General features: G+C 46.4%; 1 protein-coding gene across 6 annotated transcripts in view; it reads right to left on the reverse strand.

Annotated features, from left to right (window-relative positions):
• Window positions 1-2827: 2827 nt before the first annotated feature.
• Window positions 2828-24635, reverse strand: part of MGLL (monoglyceride lipase) — an 84721-nt gene continuing 62913 nt past the window's right edge. For all 6 annotated transcript variants that reach the window (XM_015875232.3, XM_032447285.2, XM_085516911.1 and 3 more), the window contains 5 exons: window positions 16459-16595; window positions 15339-15449; window positions 9562-9651; window positions 5833-6048; window positions 2828-5391 (listed from right to left, as the gene is read on the reverse strand). In XM_015875232.3, coding sequence (XP_015730718.1) covers window positions 5266-5391; window positions 5833-6048; window positions 9562-9651; window positions 15339-15449; window positions 16459-16595 — 680 coding nt within the window. In that variant the 3' untranslated portion in view covers window positions 2828-5265. The remainder of the gene's footprint in view (window positions 5392-5832; window positions 6049-9561; window positions 9652-15338; window positions 15450-16458; window positions 16596-24635) is intronic.

The raw sequence follows: 24635 nt of genomic DNA on the forward strand, positions 1-24635 counted from the left end.
CATCAGTGTTTTTCCTTCACCTTCCCCAAGGGCTGGCTCTGTACTGAGCTTCCAAGCAGTGTTTGCTGCTGTCCTGCCACGGTGACCCTTTCAGACAGTTCCTATCAGAGAGCACTGGTTTGGTTTTGGCCACCTCTTTCTCCAGGGCTATTGGGATGATAACTTTTATCACATAGTGCTGCTTTGAGCAGTCCCAGGGAGGTCTGTTGTCTGTCCATCTCTGCTCATCACACTGTATCTTTGCTGCCTTCCCATTAAATCCAAGGATGGGAATTTCTCAGCTTGCTGATTCTGGTGCTTAACTACTCAGGCTTGTTCAGAGCACTCCGGGTGCCCCTGAATGAAGCATGTTTTTTTCTCCAAACCTCAGGTGTGCTGGAGTGCCCAGGCATTTCCTTTTGGAGAACTGTATTGGAAATGCTAAGTCACAGCTTGAAGTAGTTACTGAGCACCTGGCGGGAAGGCAGGGCCAACCCAGGGGAGCTCAGGTGTATGCAGTGCACTGCTGCCTAGATCTTATTTAAGGGCTGGCAGTGGGGACAAATGTAGCTTGCTGAAGATCCCTGCCAACCTGAAGTCAAGGGTAAGTAGATTCTTTCTATTGTTTATTTATCCACAGACTTTGCTACTTTGTTGCTGTGCTTTCTATTGTGTTATAACATTACAAAGGCATAGGTACTGCAGCCTTCTTCCCCTCCTGTATGTGAGTGGCTGTGGTAGTTTTGGTGGCAAATAGCAACGGTTGTGTAACACATTGACTTCAGAGATGAACTTGGCTCAGGGAATGAGGATCTAAGCCCATCCCTGTAGCTCCCTGCAGGAATGCAGTTATCCAGGGGAAGGGCAGCAGCATCAGAATGGCTAATACTGCTGAAGGGAGGGACTGGGCTTGGAGAAGTTCAGACTCTTGTCAGGCCATTGGGACTCGTAAGTGGTGCTTTCATTGCTGTGCTGTGGGAGTTAGCAGTGAGACAGGCATCTCTGAGAGACTTGGGCTGTCAGTCAAATATATGGCAGAGATGGCACCTTCCCATTTGGCAGCTCAATTCTTGGGGCTGCCCGTGTTGGCAGAACAGGTTTTATTTCACCTTCTAAACTAAAACAGGTTTGACACAATGAATTTATTAAGATAAGAGAGGCCACACTGGTGGTTTGTCATTGCTGAGGCCTGTTTGGAATCAAGATGATGTGTCTGCCTCGTGGGGTCAGGTTGGAAACGAGTTGGGCAGCTGGGAATAACCAGGTGAGGGTCTGCAGGGGCTGAGCAGCTGTGGGCTGCGCGCTGAGTGGGATCAGCACTGGGGAAGGGGCAGGTGTGGCCATTCGTTTTACTTTATTTTGTCATGATTAGCTTTGTGAGCTTTCATGTCTGCGGGCACTTCAGGACACCAAGGAAAGCCATGTAAGAGGATCAGTGCCATGTAGAGAGCTAGTCTGGGTCTGGAGGGTCTGGCTGCTCGGTTCCCAGAATAAGCTCAGAGAAATGATTCTGAGAGCTTTCCTCTGCCTCCTCCTGTTGCCAGCAGAATAAACTTGAGGGGAAGGAGTGGGACTGGAGGATGCCATCTGCTCCAGGTCTGCTCCCTCCTGATGACGGCTCCTGGGTGGTTTGCTGGCAAATGGTCCCAGCGGGGCTGTTTGCTGCCTGCTCTCTTGCTGGTATGGTGAGGCAGGAGGCTGCGCTTTGGCACAGTGCATGAGCAGGAGGGAGGTGGAGGAGTGCTGTGGCAGGGTCAGACGCATTGGTTTGTGGGCTCAGGGTGGTATTTCTGCTTTGGTTTTTATTTTATAAAGAAAGCCAGGGAAACGTGGTGGAGCTTTCCTATGGAAGAAGCCACGCTGGTCTGTGTTGTGCTGAGGTGACATTAAAACCCCAGCAGGAAAACATCCCTCCCTCTTTATTCTTTTATCCTATTGCTTCTCTGCAGCACAGGGTCATCCCAATACCATTCGTGCGAGGCTGCAGCAGTGATGAATTGTGTGAGGCCGTGCAGGGACCTGCTCTAGAGGGAAGGCAAGTAAATGCATTAACTACCATTCCTTGAGATATGCTTTCCGAGATGAAGGCTGAGCTTTCATATCAAGGCTAAGATGACATTATATCTCTCCCTTCTGCTCAGAAGGTTTTATTCTAACACATTCTTGGCACAGCATCGCAAGAACCACCAATATTTCTATGAATTTTATTAAGCTTGCTTCCATAATGGGAGCCAGCAATCTGCTCTCTCCTACTTATCCCACCCTCCTCCTCCTTGGGTGTAAAACTGAACTATAACCAAGAGTTTTAAAACAAGCTTGTTGGTGGCAAGTTCAATCTCCCATTGAGGAACTGGAAATTCTTTGGATTAAATGTCCAGGATGCTTTTTCTGTTGAGATGTCTCTCATTGGGCTTGGTGCATTCAAAGCCATTCAAGGCATGGGCTGTGTCCATCTCCTCCCAGGATGACTGCTCCTTCTGTCCCAATGCTGGAGGAGATGGCAGGCCTTGTTTCCTGGCATTCTGTGGCATTTTCCAATCATGTATGCAGTTAAACAACAGTCTCCAGGTCCGGAGCCGAGTTGTATTTCAAGGGGACACAAGTGTTTTCTGTGCTGGCTGTCTTGCCTCCCCTCTGTACCCCCAGGCTCTAGAGAGGAGGCGCCAGCTCAGGGCAGCACGAGGCCTGAGCACTGGCTGGGGAAATAGGCAGAGAGCCTCACCTTCCCAACAGCAAGGGCACCCAAATGCCTCAAACCTGGATTCAGTATCTCTCAGATCTCCCTGCCTTTCCCTTCTCACTCCCCAGAGGGATGGTGATAGCAAATGACGGCCTCAAACACACCCCATTCAGAAAACATAACTTTATTATTAGTTGCAATATACATTGTATTCCTTTAAGAATCCTAAACTTGTATATGGTTTCCCACTGAAAATACATGTGTATGTATATATGCTTTTATATATGTATATCTATATATAAATGTATTTTATTGAACTGGGACACAACAAAACGAGAGACAAATTACTTGGAAAAATAAGTGTGATCTCCAAGGGTCTGTGCTGGCAGTGTGCGAAGGTAAGTGGTACAAAAAGAACAGGCTAAGAGGAAAATGTGGTGGGCAGAGGGGAATGGTCTCCCAGTGCTATGGGTGGTGGCACGGATGGCAGTTGCGCATTGCTATTGCTCGGTCACGGATGCCACCTCTTCTCCAAGGCAGACTGGTATCTGCACAGCAACATTCGTAAGGCCGGCTGTGCTCCCTGCATATGGTACCTGCTGCTGGGAAACAGCTTAATTACATTTCCCCTGGCAGCAGCTCTGCTCGTTGCTAATCTGGTCAGTGAAGGAAGGGCTCCTCCAGGGCATGGGGAAACTGAACTGGGTCAATATAAAGTAGCTTACGTGCAGGGTAAGAGAGCAGCAGGTACGTATTTGCTTGCTAACCTGATTTTCAATCACAGCTTCCCTTGGGTATCCAGTACCACTGGACAGAGTTCCCCAGATGCACATAACTGCCTTCCTTTCCTTTCTTCCAAGCTGCAGATGTGTCATGGGCGAAACATGCTCTGCAAGGCACTGACTACAGACCCTGGGGCAGGCAGTGGGCTCTGACCCTCCTGCTCCCTGGCAAAGTGCTTGTCAATTCGGGACATAAAGAATGGGGGGCATTGATCCGTTCCTCCTGACTTCCTGGGGAAAAGTGCTTTTGAAAATCCCACCCTCAAGTCATCGTCTTGCTCTGACCCTCTGTGCCATCTGTCACTGCTGCATCACACCCCTGTGGCTCCTGCTCCTGGGGAGCCTCATCCTCACCATGGTGCTGCTGTGTCTTTACCAGCAGCATCTGGCACGGAGGGACCTTGCTTGGGAAAACAAATTTGAAGCAAAGCAACAGTGCGAGAGTCGCTGCAGGTTTTAGCAGGGGTGGGCGGGAGCACCTGATGGCACAGGAATGGTGTTTTAATCATACGTTGGCAGTGCTGGGAGAACTTCAGCTGGTTCCTCCCTTTAAGGGCAGGAAAACACAAATGGAAAAGTGCCTGCATTCACCTCTATCAAAGAACTTTCCTGACTTGGGCCTGTAGGGGCGATTGTGAGGACACAAACTGCACCCGTGTATTCTGCATGCCAGTGTGTTGATGGGTTCTGCCTGCTATTGCACTGAGGTCCCTTTCCTGGATCTCTCCAGAAGTGGCTCCAAGGGCAGAAGTGAGGGGTAAGACCCCCATGATGGGTAGGATCCAGCCCAGCATAAGGAGGTTTGTCCCTATAGGAGAGGCTCTGTGTCCTTCATTTGCAGAAGCAGAGGGAGAGAGGCAGGTACAAGGCAGGAGGTGGGCAGGAGATTGGCTGCAATCTGGGGTCACGCCATGGGTCTCCTGCTGGAGCAGTGGACCATGAAGATGCCCGCTGCTAATCCCCACCCACCAGATGCTCTGTGCTCCTCTATAGTGGTTTTTTTTCAGGACGTTTTCCAACTGATGGAGGGAAACAACATGTTATGACTGTAAAGTTATGGTGAGAGGGCTGGATCCTGATAGGACAACATTATTCCTCGCCAAGAGAATGAACAGTTAACCTTTTTTAGCCTCTCCTCCCATTTCTTCCCCTGCTCCCAGCCACCTCTATATACATCATATATTATATTACTATATTCTTATATAACTCTGCTTTTTCAGTTTCAGTAGCGCAAATGATTAATTCCAAGAGGGGGGAAAAAAAAGAAGGAAAAAAAAAAGGAAAGAAGGGAAAAATCAGCCCCTACAACTATTTACAGAATAGTTCATCTTGCAGAGGCCGTGGGGTTTGGCATTGGGAATAGCCTGGTTTGCAAATGCACTGCGTGGGTTTGAGTCTACGCTCGTCTGCTCCTCTGCCAGGGCTGGGAAAGGACCAGGTGGTGGGGACAGGGAATCGAAACTGCAAAGTGGAAGATATTGGCTTCTTTAACATACCAAAAAATTATTGCAGTATAAATACACCCCCGCCAAAGCAGAGAAGAGGAAGTGATGGAGGAAGCTCCGTGAGTGAGGGGAATCTCAGTAAAATTACCCAACCTGGAAGGCTTTGGGGGCCGCTCCCGCAGCTGTCAGTGCTTCCTCAAGGGTCACCTACCCCAGTGAGTAACACCCACCCTCTGCCTCTCCCCCCCCCACCCCTTACACTGTGCATGGCAAAACATCCCACGAGTCCCTCCATGCTAGATCTTTTCCAGAGAGAATTCTATTACAGAAAGCTTCTATTCCCAGAAAACCCCAGTAAGAGCTGCAGAAAGGATTGCTCTTAGGTCTGGCTGGTTTCTCCAGCTGCTGAAACCTTCTGGCTGATCCAGGTCAGTATTTCTGTGAAGACGGAGGTGGTGACCTCGGGCAGCTCTTTGTGCAGTGCATGGTAGGCTTCCTCATACACCTGCAGACAGGGAGAGAGCAGGGATTAGCACTGAACAAACACCTTCATGGGCAGAGCAGCCTTCAGCCCCTCTTGGTAACACCCCTGGGTCTCATGCCTTGTCTGGTTTTCCTCCCAGGTGTGGTTGGACCAGATCTTAGTGGTATTTCCAACCTTGATTCTCTGTGTGTCAGGTTATCACATCAAAGGGATGCCATTGGCTCTGGCACACTCTGCTTCAAAGAGAAGTTTACTGTAGCGTTCCAGCTTTTGTGCTGATGGACCCTGCTCTGCTCAACCTGAGCACCCTGCTGCCCAACACCAGGCATTCCTTCCTCCCCTGAATGGCTGGGAACCTGCTTGGTTTGCCAGGCACCAGCCCTGATTCCCCCATTGTGACCTTTGCAGTGACTGGTTCTGCAGCCTCTGCTTGCATCCTAAAAACAGAGAAAGCAAGCTGACCTTCAGCGTTTTGTCCTGGCTCTGCACCGTGTCCATCAGTAAATAGGAGCCTTTGATATCACAGAGCTTGTCAGAAGAGCCGTGCAGCACCAGGATGGGCAAAGTCAGCTTGGGCAGAGCTCGTTCGATTCTGGTAATGGCATTCATCAGCTGGATGACAAAGGAGACCTTCATGCCACCATGGTAGACCAGTGGGTCAGAAGTGTAGGACTCCATCTGGCAAGGAAAGAGGGGTGATTTCAGGTTAACAGTATTTCATGCAAAAAGGACATAGCAAGTGGTGAAGAGGCTCTTCCCTTGACTTGCACACTCATTTCCTGCTCAATCAAGACTTCCTGCCATCAGTCAGGGCCAACATCTTCACTATGGCTGCCAGCAAATAATGTCTGCCCATTTCTTCCTAACTAACAGTGAGGAAGAAATTTTATACTCAGAGGGCAGTGAGGCAGTGGCACAGCTGCCCAGAGCTGTAGGTGCCCCATCCATGGAGGCAGTTAAGGCTAGGCTGGATGGGGACCTGGGCAGCCTGAGCTGGTTTGAGGCAACCAGCCCACAGGTTGAATGAGATGGTCTTTAAGCTCCCCTCCAACCTGAGCCATTCTATGACCTGCAGGCAGCTGACACATGTGCTGCACAGCACTCGTACACTGATGCTCTGCTCTGGGTACAGAGGATGCAGATGTAAGGATGGGATTAGGGATTAGGCAAGAGAAAAAGTCAACAACTTGCTCAGCCAGACCATGAGAGGCTAAAAATACACCAGAGCTGGTGCAGAAAGTTGCTAGGAAGGAGTAGTTACTGCAGCAGGCAAATCTACAGTAAATATTTGTATACTGTATGTGGAGACGGCCCACACAGCCACTGCCATCTCAATATTTGCCAGAATGCTTTGATTACGGGTTGGTCTCTGGCACAGCCTCCAGTTTCTCCCAGCCCTGGCAGATGTTTATAGAAGTGATGGTTATTTATAGGTTAGCCAAAACCAGCCTTCTTCTCTCCTTGCAGACGTGGAGGTCTGTTCAAGTTCTTGCTTTGCGGGAAGGTGAGGTCACTGTGAGGTTACCGGGAAGGGAGGAGGACACGATGTGGTGGGGCTTTCCCAACTGCAGGCATTCATTCGCTAGGGGTGTGGAGTTGATTTCCTTCCTTGGCATCTCAAATGCGTTGGGGCACGAAGCACTGCAAATGGAGCTGGCAGGGAGGCACACGGTGCAGAGATCTTTCCCCGTTGCCTTCTTGTTTCATTGAATTCCATCAGCATTTTCATATTCGCAGAATCGTTAAGGTTAGAAAAGACCTCTAACATCTTGCAGTCCAACTGTCCATCAGTCATCAATATTGACTACTAAACCATGTCCCTATGTCCCCTACTCTGAGTAAACCCATTGGGTTGCACTGGCTACTTCTTGCTTCGGCTGAACCTGCATCTGAGTTGGTGCTGCACTAAGGCAGCACAGCCTTGAGGTGTTTTATTATTTGTTTTGTTTTTATTTGAAGTACTTGAGGGAGAGGCAGAATGAGGAGGGGTGGGTGGGTGGACTGACAGAAGTTCCCTTCCCATGGAGTACAATAATGTCAATGAATCCATGTGCGTTATGCATCCCCAGTGCCATACATGCTGGGAGAATGACCTAATAGGTTTCTTTCTCTTGTTCTCTTCCTAAAGAACAGGGAATTTTTTTAGCTACTGAGCTGTCAGCAAATGTTTTTGTATAGATGATGGAAGGGGAAAAAATAATAACTTGATCCCAACCGAGATCCATCAGCAGTGAGTAGGAGGATCCTGTTGCTGGTGAACGAACAAAAATCCTCATCAGAAAGTTAATGCTCAGAGCACAGCGTGAGTACAAAGCAGAAGCTTTGTCCACAGCTTTAAGCTAATAAACACAAAATAAATAATTTAAAAGGAGAAAAGCAAACAAACCAGATTGAGGAGCTTGCTGTTGCAGTGAAGGTGATTTACTCGTCCTGTTTCATTTTGAGACTTTTATGGGTTATGCTGTTATGCAGCTTGGAAGCAGAAGCGGGGCTTTCAGGTTGCACCTTGCTCTCTTTTGTGTCTCTTGCGTTTGATATTGCACACAGATCAAATGAGCATCAAATGCCATCCTGCACTGCAGTGCCTACATCCTGAGGACAGCCTGCTGGGAACGCAGCTTCATCAGGACATTCTTGGATGACATCCCAAAAACATTTCCAGAGAATGAAAAGTTGGCCGGGCAGAAGAATATGTTTAACATATAAATAATGGATGTTTCCAGCACACTGTGTGCTTTGAGGCCGTGCAACACGAGTCCAAAGGGAGGGTGGAGTGTGTGCCAGTGGCAGCCAGAGGACGAGATGCTGTGGTGCCTTTGGTGAGTGCAGCCCACTGCTGCTATGCCAGAGGCAAGTTTGTGTGCAGGTGGGCAGGCAGCAGTGGGAGTCTTCTGAGCACCACTCCACTATGAGCAGGTGCTGCAGAAGCAGACCTGTTCTCATGTGTCATGAAATGCTTTTCCTTCCTGCACGGAAAGGGAAAGGGCAGAGGAAAAACAACACACGCAGGAAGCTGTTGAGACTTGGAGCATCACACAGCAGTGGGAGCAGCAGCAAATATTTGGGTGGGGAAAAAAAAAACAACACGGGATAGCATTTATTATAAATTGTTCCCATGGAATAGGGAAATATTTGGACAACATTGTGTGGTAAATTAAGGAAGTTCACTGGAGCTTTTCTAAACGTGTTATGACCGGGTTGTCTCCCATCAGCACTTTTCTTTTGTCATGCTTTGCAGTGCAGCAGTTTCCAGCAGAAAGTCCAGCTGTTTGGAAGCAGGTGTGCTTAAAACTGCCATCCTTGAAGAGCAGCTGTGACACACAGTGCTGTGTAATGACCCTGCACTGGGCAGACAATTCTAGCATTGCATGAACAGCAGGAGAAGTGACTGCATTTGGAACATGCATGGAACAGCCTGCTATGGCAGTGAACCCTCCTGCTTTTAAGATATCCTTGTGTGCTGTGTTCTCCATTCAGACTTTCTGTGGCAGCAGTTGCAAGGACACCTGGCTGTGCCAATGGTGGCATGAATGGGCTGCAGTGGTGATTGCTAGGAGGGAGTATGAATGGGTGAAGAGTCTCAAGCTACGGTGACACTGAGAGAAGATCCTGGAACCACTCCATTCACATTGGCAGTGGAGCTGGAATTAGGTCGTTACAATAGCTGCTTCAATTGCAGCTCACTTCAGTATTATTCCCAGGCACAGAAAGAATACTTGATTTGTTTTGGAAAGGCTGTGGCAGAGTGAGAGTGCAATCCAGGAGACCATGTAGCAAGGTCTTTAGGGCAAGCATGCTTCTTTCATCTGTCTGAATGCATTCAGCACAATGCCATCCTGATGTGTAGGCAGGAATACTGACCTCCGGCACTGGAGTTTTGCATGGCAAAGAGCAGGTTTGGAAATGCAGCCTTCAGTAGCGTTTGCAGCCTGCATGAGCTGGTTGTGAGGAGTGGTGGTGGTTGCAGAAGGGACACCCAGATTAGCCATGGGTGCAGGAGGTACGCAGGGACCAAGGCTTGCTTTCCCACAGTGAGCCACATATTCTGCTCTGTGCAAAAGGGCATGGATCTAGCCCTCGTGATTTAGCAAAATGCCTTATTTTTTTTTTTAAGTTATTTTTAAGAGAAAGGAGAGGACTGCAATAGGAGACTGACCATGGAGTAACTTTAAGTGGCATTAAGGTTCTCACCTCCTTCTTGTTCCGGGAAATTGCATTTGGATCTATTGATCCCAGAGACAAGTTTGGAAGCACAAGGTTGAGTACTTTAGCTGCAAAAACCTGTGGGAGAGGAAAACAAGTAGTTAAAGAGCTGGTCAGGTCAAGAGGGATATAGAGCACCCAACCCTGAGCTGGTGGGAATCAGCGCTGAAGTTAAACAGTTGAGGAATGTCAGCTGACACAGGAGAGAGATCTGTGCTATATTTAAAACATTTCCCTTGAAGTGAATGTCTAAACTGCTCCTGGGACTGGGTGGGTGTGCAGGTCTGACGTGTCAGCTCTCAGTCCACCACACTGCAACTTCATCACCCCTTTTTCTCACTCTCAAGTTAATTTCCAAAGAGGCATCAGTGAGGCTCCTTGAGAGGAAAAAGCTGTTTCCATTCCCCATGGAGCTGTTTCTTTCTGGTTCTTACTGCTCTGTCCTGCTGCCCCAGCTCTGACTGCAGGCTGCGGTGCACACTCCATCCATTTACAGGAGCTGCCTAAGCCTGCCCTCTTTCTGATAAGCAGATCCTCAGGGGAACCTGCAAATAAACACCAACAAAATGTGCATGCGTTGGCTAAGGAATCTATTGCTCACTTGTCTCCTGGGAAGGAAACACAAAAGCATTCAGCAGCCCAGGCCCTGAAACCGCTGGCAGATGAAAGGGTAGCATCTTTCATTTGAATAGCACTACAAGCACGTTGGTACCACGCTTCTGCTCTGATCTTTGGTATCTGTCTTTAATTAAGTGATCACCACTTGAGTCAGAAACTGTGCTGTTAATGTATGTTGGTTGTTACAGCCTCTCAGTGCCTTCAGCCAATACCTGCAGGTGAGCTGTCACCTATGTTCCCTGTTTCTGCTTAGATTTAATCACTACTAAAGCACTCTGACATTTTGGATCACAGATGATACATGACAGAGAAATTATGATATTAGAGGAATAACACAAGGTTGCAGTCAAAGTCATCCAGTGTGACAAGCAGTAAAGACTCATAGCAGAGCTGAGCACCTGTGCTTTGGGCTGGATATGACTTCTAACGGGTTTATGGGAACTGTTAGATCAGGGTCTGAACCAGTGATTGAGCACCTGGTGAAGGGGTGTAGCCAGCCCTGGGAGCACAGGTGGAAGCAGTTGATCTGTGTTGACTGGAAGGGCTGGATTCTGGGTACAGTGCTCCCTAATCTCATTTAAGGGCTGGCAGCCACAAAGGAAGCACCTTTACTTGGGGATCGCCTTCCTGGTAGTGTTTGGTGAGCCCTGATCCTTGGAAAGGGGTAAGTGGTTTCTTTATTGAGTTGTGATCTCTATTTTTTTCTTTTTTCTTGGGTTTAAAGCATCTATATCTGCTGCTGCCTGTTCTTACACAGATGTCACTTCATAGGATCATTAAGGCTAGAAAAGACTGTTAAGATCATCAGGTCCAACCATGAACTCATCCCCACTGTGACCTCTAAACCATGTTAAAATGGCACTATGTGAACAAAAGTAACCTCTGCTGAGCTAACCCATTAAAAATACATCCACAGAGGTGCAAGTACAGTGAGTAAGAATGAGGTTTTCTTTTGTGTTAACATGATGTGATGGTTTGAGGCGTTCATCTGGATGAATTCTAGGCAAGGACTTTGTGCTCACAATACTGCAGCAGTTTTGCTTCTCTAAGCCACTTACAGTGACCCAGATATACATAAAGTAACTGCAGATCCTTAGCTGAGGTATTTAATTTGGAAATGTAATTGTTGTAGGTTTTCTTTGCAGTCTTTGGAGGCTAAAAGAAGCAACCTCAGAACACCTCTGAGATCTGAATAGTGGTTTGTATGTGCCTGCCTCCGAACTTCTGTGTCAAACTTAGGCAATTAGGCTGCCCTAATATTGGAGCCTGAGTTAAGTGCTGGGGTGAGTTCCTGTGCCTAATGATTGGTGAGTGAGGAGGAAAACCATGAGAGGTTGGCTGATGCTCTCCCAAGATCTGTTTAGAATATCAGCCACAAAGTCTGCATGTTTTTATCAAGGCCAGAGGTAATGAGGTCCAAGACCACATGTAAAATGGGGGGTGGGAGGGAGGGCTTTCCTTACTTTAAAATTCAGCTTTAGGAGAAAGTAAATTGATGCACTCTTAGACTACAGAAGTCGTGTGTTTGATAGTGATGACCTGTGTGCTTTTGTCAGATTCAGTGTGTCCATTTCTTTGTTCTAATGATACGTGCTTATCTCCATAGCCTGCAGATGACCTCTGGGACGTGCTTTGGAAAGTTCCTGAAGCTTCTGCACGTATCTGGAGTTCTGCCAAACAGCTACAGAAATGCAGCAGGATCTGTTCCCAAGCACTTCCAGCCCAGGTGAGTGGTGTCAGCGCAGTCATTTCTGATCTTCAGCTGTGTAAGAGAAGCCCTGGGCTCTGTTGATAGCACGTTAAATGTGTCCACGTATGTGTATTTCCTGTGTGCACAGGAACTCTTATTTACACACAGAACCTTCTGGTATAAAAGACTCATTGGGGAAGGACTCTGACTTCTGGAGGGTCTCAGATCTGCAGGCAGTGCGCCCTCCCTTTTTGGATTCATAGAATAATTAAGGTTGGAAAAGATCACTAAGGTCACAGAGTCTAACTGTCATCCCACCCCCATCACAAGGCAAAGTAGAATCCAGTGGAAAACTCAAGTTTTATGTTATAATCAAAGAGACAAAAGGTTCCCCTGAGCCTTCAATGATTATGAGCGATGTGATGCAGCCTGTGACATGCTGGACTTAATTAAAAGCCATGCTATTGAAGGGCAGGCTGTGTTTGATATATGAAGAGTTTATGTCTCTGTTGGTTCTTGAGGTAACTGCTCCCAAATGACCAAGAGTTCATTGCTGGGGATATTGGCTGGGCTGAGGATAACACTTTAGATCATCAGCTATTTGAGCTGCTCAGTGCAGGTGTCTGAACAGCATTAGGATTTCAGATCTTGCATGTCTATGATAATCATCTTGGGATAAGATTGAAATGGAATGTTGAACATTACCTCTTGCCTGGAAGTGCAACTCAGAGCTGACTTTGTGAGTTCTGCATTGGTTTAACTGCATGGATGCTTTGCGGTCTAGACATGTTTATTTTGAACAAAGCAATCTCTGTCCCCATACACCTCTATGTGCTTTCTTCTCTTTCAAGATCTCTTCTTGACCAACTGCTTGAATGAGCACTTTTTAGTTCAGCTCACTGACAAGTGAGCTGGGTTGTCAAATGGGTGATGTGTGAGCTGCATGTGCTAGCCAGGCTGGTTTGGCTGAGCCAAAAAATCTCTGGAAGAAACACTGATAAGCTATTGGTATCAGGCTGAGAGCAGTGGGTAAAGGGATGTCAGGATATCAGGAATGTGAGATGGTTTATGATTGAGGATATGCCAGGTATGATGTCTCTATACCTCAGCGAGAGGCCAAATGGAGAACTTGAAAAGTGAAGAGCCATTTTTGTGCACTGATTCTGTAAGGCATATGCTGGGGTTAGGGACTATTATTTCCTATGAGAATGTGCTGCCCACTCTATTTCACAGCACTCAGCAGCAGAAATTCAGTGGGACACGCTTTCTTATTCTCACACTGCTCTTTGTCAGCACGTGATTCCTGTCTCTTTGCATCCTTTGAAGTTCAGAAGGTTCAGAGCCAAGTTTGGTCCAGAGAGAGCAGCGGGATCCTGCTCTCCTTGCTGGGTTTGTAACAAGTAGGTAGGTGTTTCTATCAGGAGTCACAGGGCACTGGATGAATTGTGTTGCTGCTCTGAGCTCTCGTTTGTGTAGCCAAGGTAAATTCTTGCTCAGCTGGAAACTGCCCCAGCAATGGGCTGAATGCAGTGGACCTCAGGAAATGGCTCACGGCCTGGAATTCACACCAGTTCCAGGGGAAAATCGAAGCTTTTGTGCCTTGGGGCACTGGCACCAATGCTGTGTCCCTTGGCTCTAAGAGAGGGGAAAAAACACTCAAGTGTTTCCAGCTCAGCTTTTTTGGGAAGTGGCAACTTTTGCAGGAATACTCTGCTTGCTTTCACTCCTTCCTCTTGCAAATATCTTTCCAGCTCCAGGAATAACTTTGAATAGATTTGACAGAGCAGAGATATTTCAGAAATAATAACATTTTTATCAGTTTTGAGCAGCAGCAATAGATCTAAGAGAGAAAAGGATGTGTTGTGAACTTGTATTATTGTGCCTGATATACTCCTTAGGAATGTGACTCCATAAACAACCTTGCAATGCCTTAGTTAGAGATTAAGATTTCCTGTATTGACATCTATCTATCTGCTACTTACCTGCAAGAAACCAAACTGCAACAATACTAGTTTCAATAGAGCTGGTTAGTCCTTATTTCAGGAAAGGATTTAGCATCTAGCAAACTGAATAGAAAGCTTTTCTTCCTTTTAGAGCTGTATTTTCCTCCTGTGGGGAGTCGCTCAAGAGGAAAACACTGACTGGCATCCAGGTGGTGCAGCTCTCAGCAGGGTTTGGCATTTTAAGGCTGGAGGTCTCAATGCATTTCCTTCTATGGAAGAGCAAGATGATTAAAAGCCACCCTTGGGGCTTGTAATCTTCTTTTGTGGGGTCAGTAGGTGGCTTAGGTACAGCGAAAGGTGTGACAGGATTATACTGAAAGCTGAGGCAAGATGTTTCATTTTTCTCAGGAAAAAAAAGAGGAGAAATAGTTCAGAAGTAGATTAAAATGACAAGCTAGCCCTAGGAGAAGAGTCTAAGGAGAAAGGTTAAAGGGATGAGGTCTGTGGGAATGAGCTGTTCTCATTAGCGCTGCCTTAGCGGGACCTTCCCTTTGCTTACAGTTTCTTTTTAGAGTTGTTTATTCTTTTAAGCATCCAGAAAGGAGGGGAGAGCTCGGGGTTGGCTGCCTCCCTGGGGGAGAGCAGAGCAGGCAGTGCAAGCTGGGTTCAGAAATAGCCCAGGATGTTAGATATGGACTGGGGGAGGTAAAGCCTAAATGCTAACAAAAGGAGATGCTGCATGAGGATCAGCAATGGTGCTGAGTCGAGATGCTGCTCTTGGGGCAGTGATGCTCTAGCTGGAAGCCATTCAGGCTTGTGTATTCCTGGTACTCAAGAGCTCTAGTTTTGTTTAGAAATCAGTCATCTCTCAAATGTTGAAAATAACCCCAGACTGACATTCCCAGCAGCCTGTGTTGCAACTGTACCAGACTTTGTATGAGTCAGGGAGAAAACTGAGAGGAAGGGGATGGCCGGGGCTGCGTGGGCTGTTGCAGGGTGTGTGACTATGGCACAGTCTGCTGCCACCTCCTGTAGTGCACTGCTCTCTGACTCCTATTTAAATAAGCTTTCCTGGATGAGTTCAGGATTTTCTTACCTTCCAAATAGTGGGTGCAGCTGTGGGAGAGGCACTCCACAAAGCAACATACTGACTGACATTCAGGTGGTACCTATTCCAGTGGGTTTGGTGTTCTCATAGAATCATTTGAGTTGGAAGGGACCCTTAAAGGCCATGTGGTCCAACTCCCCTGCAATGAACAGGGACACCTACAGCTCCATCAGGTGCTCAGAGCCCATCCAGCCTGATCTTGGCTGTCTCCAGGGATGAGGCTTCCACCATCTCTCTGGGCAGCCTGTACCTCACTACCTTTATTGTAGGGGGAAAAGTCTACCCTGTATCCATACCTCTTTTAGTAGGAAACCATTTTCTTTGTCCTAAGGGGGAAAGGCTGGAGGTCTCAATAGGTTTATTTCGATGGAAGAGATGACTGGGTGCACTGGGGATTGGCTCTTACCTTGATGGGGGTGGCAACTTCTGGGCTGGCAACCACCAGAGGAGAGATTAGCAGCATGCCTGAAAAGTCACTGGGTCTCTCGCTGGCTGTCAGGATGGAGATGGCTCCCCCCTGCAATGCAAAACAACACGGCTCAATGCAGATCACAACATCTCACTTATACAGTAATCCTGTTACTGGAAGGGTTTAGTTTTAAAAAGCAAACAATTTCTGCTGAACTACCCAGCATGTGGAAATCCTCACTCATTACTGGGAGTTAAATACTCCTCTTGTCCATGTCACCAACCCTTCCAGCTCAGCCTGACTCCATGCACCCTGCACATCACTGTGTCCAGGCTCAGCCTGAGGACAGAAGGAGGGCTGGGGGATGCAGGCCCTTGGCTGGCTTGCTGGGGGAAGTCTGTGGAGGATTAGTTGCCAAGGGAAATCTTTGGTGACCTTCCCTGCTGCCAGAGAAGCAGGGGTTTGTTAAATGGAGCAGTAGTGAGAAGCATCTGAAAGACCTGGCTGGGAAATTAGCTCCTTGTTAAAGCTGCTTCGGAGCGCGGCAGCACTTCAGAGCATGCCATGCGTTCTTATGCAAGAACAATCGTTTATCTGAGCATGGGCTGAATCCCAAAGCACTTATTCATTTTTCTCTCCTCTGGGAAGGCAGGGGGAGAAGATCAATGACATCAATGGGAATATTGCTCGCTTGAATAAAGGGATTTGGCCCGTGCTGTCAGAACCAGACTTCAGATCTGTTCACCAAATCATTGCCTTTGTTTTTGCAGTCCTAATCCTTGGTACGTTTCCCTGTAAGGTTGTTTAACAGAATGAGGCTATGCGGTGCTTTCGTGTTTCATCCCCTGGCTGCTCACAAAGCTTTGGAAGGCTTACCCTCCTGGTTACTGAGTAAAATGAAAGGAGAAGCCCAATGCTACAGGAGGGGGGTGGTAGGATTTATTGAGTTCTCCGTGTTATTGAACTGACCTACTAAAAAAGCAGGTCCATTGTTGTGAATGGGCACTAATTAGGGCCACGATCAGGTAGAGAGTCTGTACTGGAGGCAGATCTTGTGTGGTAAGGTATGCTGACTAATCAATTGTACCCTGCAAGGAGGGGTGGGGATGATGCTTACCATGGAGTGACCCAGGATGAGGATGGGCAGCCCTGGGTGATCCTTCTTCATGAGATCAATGTGCTGCAAGCTGTCCCTGATGAAGACGTGGAAATCTGAGACAACCATCCGATCTCCCTCACTCTGCCCATGACCAACTGGAGGGGGAAAGGAAAACATGCAACTGAGTGATGTGAAGCAGTGGTTGCAGTCAAGAAAGGCTTTATCAAAACATCACTGAGCTGAGGAGCATTCAGCAGAGGGCAAGTGGTGGGGAGGCAGCAGCCTGTAGTGGGGATACATCAGGTGGCATGCTCCTTCTGAACAAGCACTCATGCAAACTGTGCTGCACCTGGGTGCTGCTAGCTCACTCTGTATCTGGGAATTATCTTGTCTAATCAAAGGGAAAGGATTGACAAAAATGGGAGATGAACAGTTGCTATGGAAACAGTGATATCCCTGGCAGAGGTGGACTCAGCAGATCCATGAGCACAATCCCAGGCAATTCTGAGCTCACAAAGGCTTGAAATCAGTCATAGAATCACCAAGATTGGAAAAGACCTCCAAGATCGTGTAGTCCAACTGTCCACCTACCACCAGTGTTTCCCCACTAAACCACATCCCTTATGGAATCCACCTTGGGGAAGCATTCTGTACGTGTACTGGACCAAACATATGATGGTATCTATCAGGGATAGGATTCTTCCTTAAAAGCAATTCCCTGTTTGTTTCTATTCCATGCATGTTATTAAGCAAAACTGTGAAGGGGGGAATGCTATGCAAACCACTTCCATATTGATGGAGTGCCAAACAGCATCCCCTCCTGTGTGCCTCCCTGAGGCTTCTCTGCTCTTCCCAGACTGCAGGGAGAGATTCAAAGACACAAAGGGCAATGGCTTGTCAAAGCCACAGCATCAAAGAAAGCCTGAACTCCAGACTTGCTTATTTCCTTGCTTCCGAGTGGTCTCCCTGGGACTCAAGGCAGTGAGTATGACAATCAGCCATGTTGTCTGCCCAACCAACTCAGAGATGTCATCCTGATCAATCACAAATAATAAATTGCTGGTGCTGCTTTCCATGCACACACTCCAGTTTCTGCCACAGTAAGATACTGTAAGCATCTCCCATGGATCAGTGATCAGAAACAAATCGAAGAGCCAATTAAAATACAAGTTGAAATGATCTACAGGAACAAAGCCATGCGTGGGGCTAGTGGATTTATTTACTTTTTTCTCAACCTCTACATACTTTCACTCATCTCACTCTGTGGAGCTCAAATGTGTCTTCAGCTTAATATCTCAACTGCAGATTTAACAGGCTGATAGGAGTTGAGCAGTCCAGAGGGAGGAACCTGTTCTCTTAGCAGAGCTCTGCACTTGCTTCTTGTATCTCTTTCTGCACAGTCTGTGTAAGACAGCTGAGCAAGCAGAAATAGCATTATCCTTGTGACCCAGGTCTGTATATGGGCTGTGAGGCTTTGCCCTATTTTTGGATAGGTTGGTCCTACTACAGAACAATGATGCTGCCCATAACAGAGAGGTATCTATGAATTTCTTGTCTCAGAAAGCCAAGAAATGCCTGTGTCTCAGCTATGATGAACACACCACTGCATTTCTTCAGGTTTATGGTAATTTTATTGATTACTTAATGAACCTGTGCTTTTATCTGCTAAGCTACTGTCCCTCACTCATGGCACACAGTGGTGCTTGGGGAGCAGTTAATCTGCGTTTGTGGTATAAAACCACCATGCAAATCTTTGCAGCAGTACTTTGTACCAGTACTGCCAGATGGCAGGTTTCCTCTCCAGGAAACCAAACTTCTTCCACCAGAGAATGAGTTTATTGAAAGTTTCAATCTCCCAGTTTCAGGGAAAGGAGCTACGATCTATTCTATTAAATGAAAGCCATCTGCACAACTGAATGTTGACAAAGTCATGGGTATTGACCTGTTTTTCTCTTATCTTTTGCCTCTGGAGCTATAAAGAGTGAAAAATCAGGTTCATCCTTGATGTGAAGCTATCTGCTTTGAGTTTTGCTTGGAAAGAAGCTGATATAGCAGTCCCACAGTACCTGTGGCAGGATACTTGGTACAGGAGGAGAGGACTGGCTTGGGCATAGGAACCAACCATAGCCAAGCCTATGTGAGGCAACAGCCACGAGTCACAGCCCTGTGAGTTCCTATCACATCTCTCCTCTTGAGTGCACTGGTTTCAACAAGACAATGCCTTTGCCATGAGACTTCTTGTCATGTACATCTGTAAAGAGCTGTGATTGCCCATGCGTGTCTTCATGTCATATGGTTTTCATTACCTGTTGAGTAGCTCTCAGCTATTTGGCATTGTTGCCATCTTGTGTGCTTCATATGCATGCAATGCCTCAGTTATTGACTGTTTCAGGTTCTGGGTACTAAGATAGTTGTGGGCACCCTTTACTAGATGCAAACCTTTAAAAAGAGAATGTACAACTTCCTTTTTACAATTGACATCTAGGATTAAAAGGCCTGAGCCTCCATTTGCAACTGAATGCATCACTGCTAAATAACAGACATTGCTGAAACCAAATCCTGAATAAAGGCTGGAGAGATCTGGCCCACTATGCACAAACTATTTTCTGTATGAGTTTGTTCAGACTGCAGCTCTACCACTGTAGAGCCATGATGACTTATGATCAGTCAACCCTATCCGAGAGCATGACCTCTGAGCATGATTCCACCTATGGCCATGGATTCTCCAATGTTACACACCTCTCTGGGTAGAATAATGCTGACTGCCTGTGCAGGAAGACAAAGCTGAGGGTTCAGCAATGGAATACTTAATAGTGTGAGGGCTCTGGGGATTGAATTATTATTGTATAGGTATCACTCTGCCTGCATAAAGGAACCTCTCCTTAAAGAGAGCTGCATCCTCATCTGGCATGAAAACAAGGGGGAAGCTGCTGAACAGCTCCTCTGCTGAGAAAAAAGGGGGAAGAACAAACGAGGAGCTTTGACAACTTTTGTCTTAGCATCGCACTGCATTCCCTCTGGAAAAGTAGGGAGATTCAAATCATCAGCAAATCATGCTGAGCCATGATGAGAAAATCCCTCCAGGCTCTCCGCTCCATCACACCTGAGCAGAATTTTGTACTCTGGCTTTTATACAAGCCCCGGGCCATCTGTGTTTCTTTCTCCTTCTAGCACCAGACCCTCCCAGCAAAGGCTCTGCCCAACCGTGTGCACTCAGGTGTGCTGTGAGCCATTCCTCAAAGCTCCAGCTGGGGCATTTTGCCATTGAAGATGAGGTGACATGAAAAGTGCAGAGTAAAATGCTGACTTCAGCTACGCTGCTGTAAATTTTCTGATGTCAGTGATGTTCCTTAAAGCTCATAGTCATGGGAGAGCAGAAATTATGGTCTATGTTGTTTTTTCAGCCTTTGCTTGCTATTTATTGTGAGAAAGCCATAAAACAGAGAGAGAGGACATGAGAAAGCTGCCTGGGGAGCAGTAACTCTCTAAGCAGAGCCTGGATCTTGACTATTCATGTGTTTGGAGGAGTCCATCAAACTATGCTTGTTTTTTTTTCTCTTTAGGTACCTAACTGTTGGGGTGGGACAAACTAAAAGAGAGTAGATTTAGATTTAGACTGGATACAAGGAAGAATTTTTTTTATAATAAGGGTGGTGAGGAACAGGCACGGGCTGCCCAGAGAGGTGGTGGTGCCCCATCCCTGCAGACAGCCAAGGTCAGGCTGGATGGGCTCTGAGCACCTGTTGGGAGCTGTGGGTGTCCCTGTTCATTGCAGGGGGTTGGACCAGATGGCCTTTAAGGGTCCCTTCCAACTCAAACAATACCATGATCTTAACTCCAAGAATTTGAAGTGGGACAACCACTGAGAGGGCTGTGAGAAGTTCAGGCTCTCCAGGTTTACTGCTCCCTGGGCATAAATACATTTGGAGTTGTGGTAACAATGGAGCGTGGATACAGGGGCAGCTAAATGTAAGACCTGTCATGTTAAAAACCTCCAGCTGAGGAGCTGCTCCCACAGAGCAGAATCCCACACCAAAAGGATGCTTCTTAATGATGTCAGAAGGGGCCATTTGCAAAGCTTGCTGCAGCAGCCTCTGGTTTAATAAGCTGGAGCATGGATGTGATTCCACTCCCAAAGGGGCCGTGGGAGGTCAGAAAGGTGGTCTTGCTGCTCCAGCACATTGCAACACAACGAGCAGCAGTGAGGGGAGGATTTCTGCAGGATCCTGTGCTAAGCTCAGGCTGAAGGACCCTCTTTTTCTCTCTACCTCTTTGATCAATAAGCTTACTGGTGAGACCTACAGCTGGAGTCTGCCAAGTCCACTTAAAATAAATGTCTATACAGCTTTTGGAGGAGGTATTTACAGGAGTATTATGCCTTTATGAACACTGTGAAAGATTTGCTTTGTTCCTCAGAGCCTTGGGTTTCTTCCCCAGAGCGGAGGTGGGATGGGCAGTGATACAGCATGATGTTTTGCTCACCTTTAAAGCCAAGCAGACAAAGTTTTCAGGAGTGTTTTAGTCTGGGAAGTCAGTGCAGCAGCCAATTAAGTGGTGTCACGAGGCATTACAGCTGATGCCTGTATTTATGGGATCTATTTAAACTTGGATGAACGAGAACTGCTTTTTGTTGCACGTGTACAGCTCCCTGTGCTGTAGGGCATCATCAAAGACCTTGGTCCCAGGTACTGCAAGATCTAACCATAAGAACTAATTCCAATCCAAGAGTATAAGGCAGCGTATTTTTGCAGAGGAGGAGATGGGAGACATAGATGGAGAATGTGGGTGATATGATAAACAAGATGACACTAATAATGGGTGTACATAACAAATGTGTGAAGCCTTCACTTTCTGCTCGGGTGTTTTTTTTTGAGGTTTAATGAAAGAAAATAATGAACAAGTAAACACTCCAAGTTGTCAGAACAATTCACTCCTGAACAAACTATACTTGGTTTATAATGAATCAAGTACACATCTTTTTCATCAAGTGAGCAATGCTCATTAATTAAATATATTAGATTTCAGAGTCCCCAGCATTCAATTATTCGTCCAACAAGCAGTACATGTAATGCACCATCCAGGCTCACAAACAATGAAAGAAACAGGAATGAGCTTCAAAGCAGGACAATCAACATCTGGGAAAGTCAGCAGACTGTTCTTTTATCCTCAGGAACATGTAAAGCAAATGTTCTACTTGCAGGACAAATATACACAGGAAACACCTCTGATTCCATCAGAAAGAGTCTTGATCAACAAAGCAGCTTCCCTGCCCTGAAAGCACCCTTATCACAGCAAGGGAACCTATTATGCTTTTTCTTTCCAACTGCCTTTTTCCATTCCCCAACAATAGGATTATAGAATCATTCAGGTTGGACCACTGAGATCATGTCCAGCTCTCAAATTACCACCATAATGGCTACTAAACCATGTTTCTTAGTGCTGCATCCATACATTTCTTGAACACCTCCAGGGATGGTGACTCCACTCCCTGGGCAGCCTGTGCCAGTGCCTTGTAACTCTTTCTGGGTCATTTTTTTTTCTAATATCCAACCCAAATCTCCCCTGGCACAACTTGAGGCCGTTGCCTCTTGTCTTAAACCAAATCTGATTCACTCAACAGTGCCTGCCCTCTGTATGTCCGCACTCTTCATTTTGTATGCAGTTGAGAAGGGCAGGATAGAGACAGCTGAGAAGCACTGGGAACTCAAAGGAGAAGGCTCACCCTAACCACTACTTCCATCTTTATCTGATTTGAGGATCTGAAATATATCACAGCACATGATTATTGCTGGAAAACCTTGTCTGTTCTTCTCTGTCTGAGCAGCCCTCAGTATGCCTTCTTTTGTACCACCTAGATAGATACAGTGAATATGCGATGTTTCTCATGACAATAGCCAGATTATAAAGCCATTAGCTATGGCACCCAGCAGTCTATCTCCACCCTCAGTGTTTTATACATCGAGCATTTGCCCCCCCCATCTGCATCAGAGGGGAGGCTTGCCTTGAATACACAAGTCCAGAATCTTCCTTTTTCCTCCTCAAGATCAGAAAAATCATTTTTCTTTCAGCATTTGCTGGATAGTCTTTATGCACTTGTCTCACACAAAGAGTGCAGCAAACTGAAAGCCTTCTCCGCCCACATCAGAGACACATTTGCAGAGCTGAGATATTTTTAGAATAGTGCACACACAGAGTTATATTGTTTGTTGTCTTGGTTAGAAAAAAAAAAAGAAAAAAGAAACAGGCAATTTTCTATACTAAAATTATTTGTGCCTTATTGCTGGGCAGCAAAGAACCAGTCGTCTTGCTGAAGCCATTTAAAATCTTTTCTGTGCTCTAAAGATGACAAACAAAATGACCTGGTACATATCAGAGCAGTCATTAACTCTGTCCAACAAGGCAAACTGTTTCTGCCAATGTTAAGATTCAATTCATCTCTAATGGATACAGACGTGGTTCTCCTGGCTCTGGAAGACTTGCCCATTCCTTATGCTGTTGCTGAATTTGGCTCTGAATTGCACTTTCTTAAAAGTGTTCCTGGAACTTCATGCTGCTCATGAAAACATGCTGAAAAAAAGCCATCTGAGTGTTTATGTTGCAAAATAATAAGCTCTTCCCAGGCTGCACTTACAAACAGCAGATGCTGTGGCCAAGCTAGAGACACAAGCATAGCCTGGGTGCTGTGTAAGGCAGGGAGGGATGGTGGGCTGGGATCCCTGCACTGCTTTGTCACCCCTGCAAGCACAAATGATGCTGCAGTGTAGGTGAAGGCCCATGGAAGAGGAATGCTGAGCCCATCTCATTTTCCACAAAGCCCAGACTCCACCATCCTGAACTTTCTCCCTCAGCCCCTTCTGTGTTGTGACCTCCCCAGCCAGCTCTCAGAAACACTAAAGCCAAAGTCAGCTGAAGGGCACATCCTTCTCCACCGTGACTTGAAACTGCTGCACAAGGCCGTCATGGATGGTTGAGCAGCTGTTGAGTTCCACTGCAAAAGAGTTTCCTTTGGTGATGGGTGAAGCCATTCGTATCTCATCACTTTTCCCATGGGATGAAAATCACTGTATGAGTGTCACATAGGAAACAAGTGAGGCATATCCTATGTTGTTTGTTTGTTTTTTAATCAGGTAATCATTGGTTTTATTTAAGGCCTTATAATAATTTCAATCTGTTATCCTTGCGAGATTGCACTGAGATTTCTCTCTTCCATGGATTGGATCATTTTGTGGAGTACAGAAGGGATGTGCATATTTAACAACAGAGGTAGTCCTCAAAGACTTATTCTGGGGTGACATAAAACCAGTAATAGCCCTCAGTTACTGCAGAGAAATTCCATGGACTTTGCTGAAGTTAATCTAGGTTCTCACTGTTTCATTCTGCCTATACGTCACTGACCTTCTAAGAATAGTGGAAAGCTCTGTTCTGCTCTCCACATATGACTTCAGATGCCATTAATGGTAGCTAGCGTTCCATACTCACTGGATGAGGAGGATGTCTGCAGCAGCCAAGGAAAATCTTCCTGCTATTTTAAATTAAGTTTTAAAACAACTCTCTGTCTATCTATCTATCTATCTATCTATCTATCTATCTATCTATCTATCTATCTATCTATCTATCTATCTATCCTTAGCTATATCTATCTATCCCTATCTATTGATCATCTGTTTATATCTATCCATCCATCCATTTTTGTACTTATTTATTCTGATGCTTTAGCACCATAAAATCCAAGAAAGGGTACAAACTTTATTAAGTTCCAGCTGGAAAAATGAATGAAAGTCCACTTTCCTCTATTTTCTGATCCAATTTCCATCTCTGAATGCCTTGAAACAGCTTGGGGCACCAATTCAAAATGTCAGGTATTTCAGTTAAAGAGACAACGCTGCAGTTTCCTGCCCACATATTCCATTGTACTGCTGGCATGCGAGTTGGCCCTCCAACATGCACATGCTATCAAGTCCTAAATGACAGCTTGTTTAACTAGAAAGCGGGCCCATTTTTATCTTAACAAAGGCCATTCATTTCTTGCTCTTCTATTTGCTTAAAGATGGTTTCATTTGCCCTGCCTAAGAGTTTGCACAGCTCTTCTGATTGTTCCCCTCTCAACAGCACTGTGAGCCCATGACCCAGCTCTTGCCCAGTGCACTGCAGGCACATCAGCTGCCAGTGACATTGAACACCCATGCGTGTGCCTG

Source organism: Coturnix japonica, chromosome 15 (genome assembly GCF_054131305.1).
Source record: "Coturnix japonica strain WE chromosome 15, WE-NBRP24, whole genome shotgun sequence".
Taxonomy (NCBI): domain Eukaryota; kingdom Metazoa; phylum Chordata; class Aves; order Galliformes; family Phasianidae; genus Coturnix; species Coturnix japonica.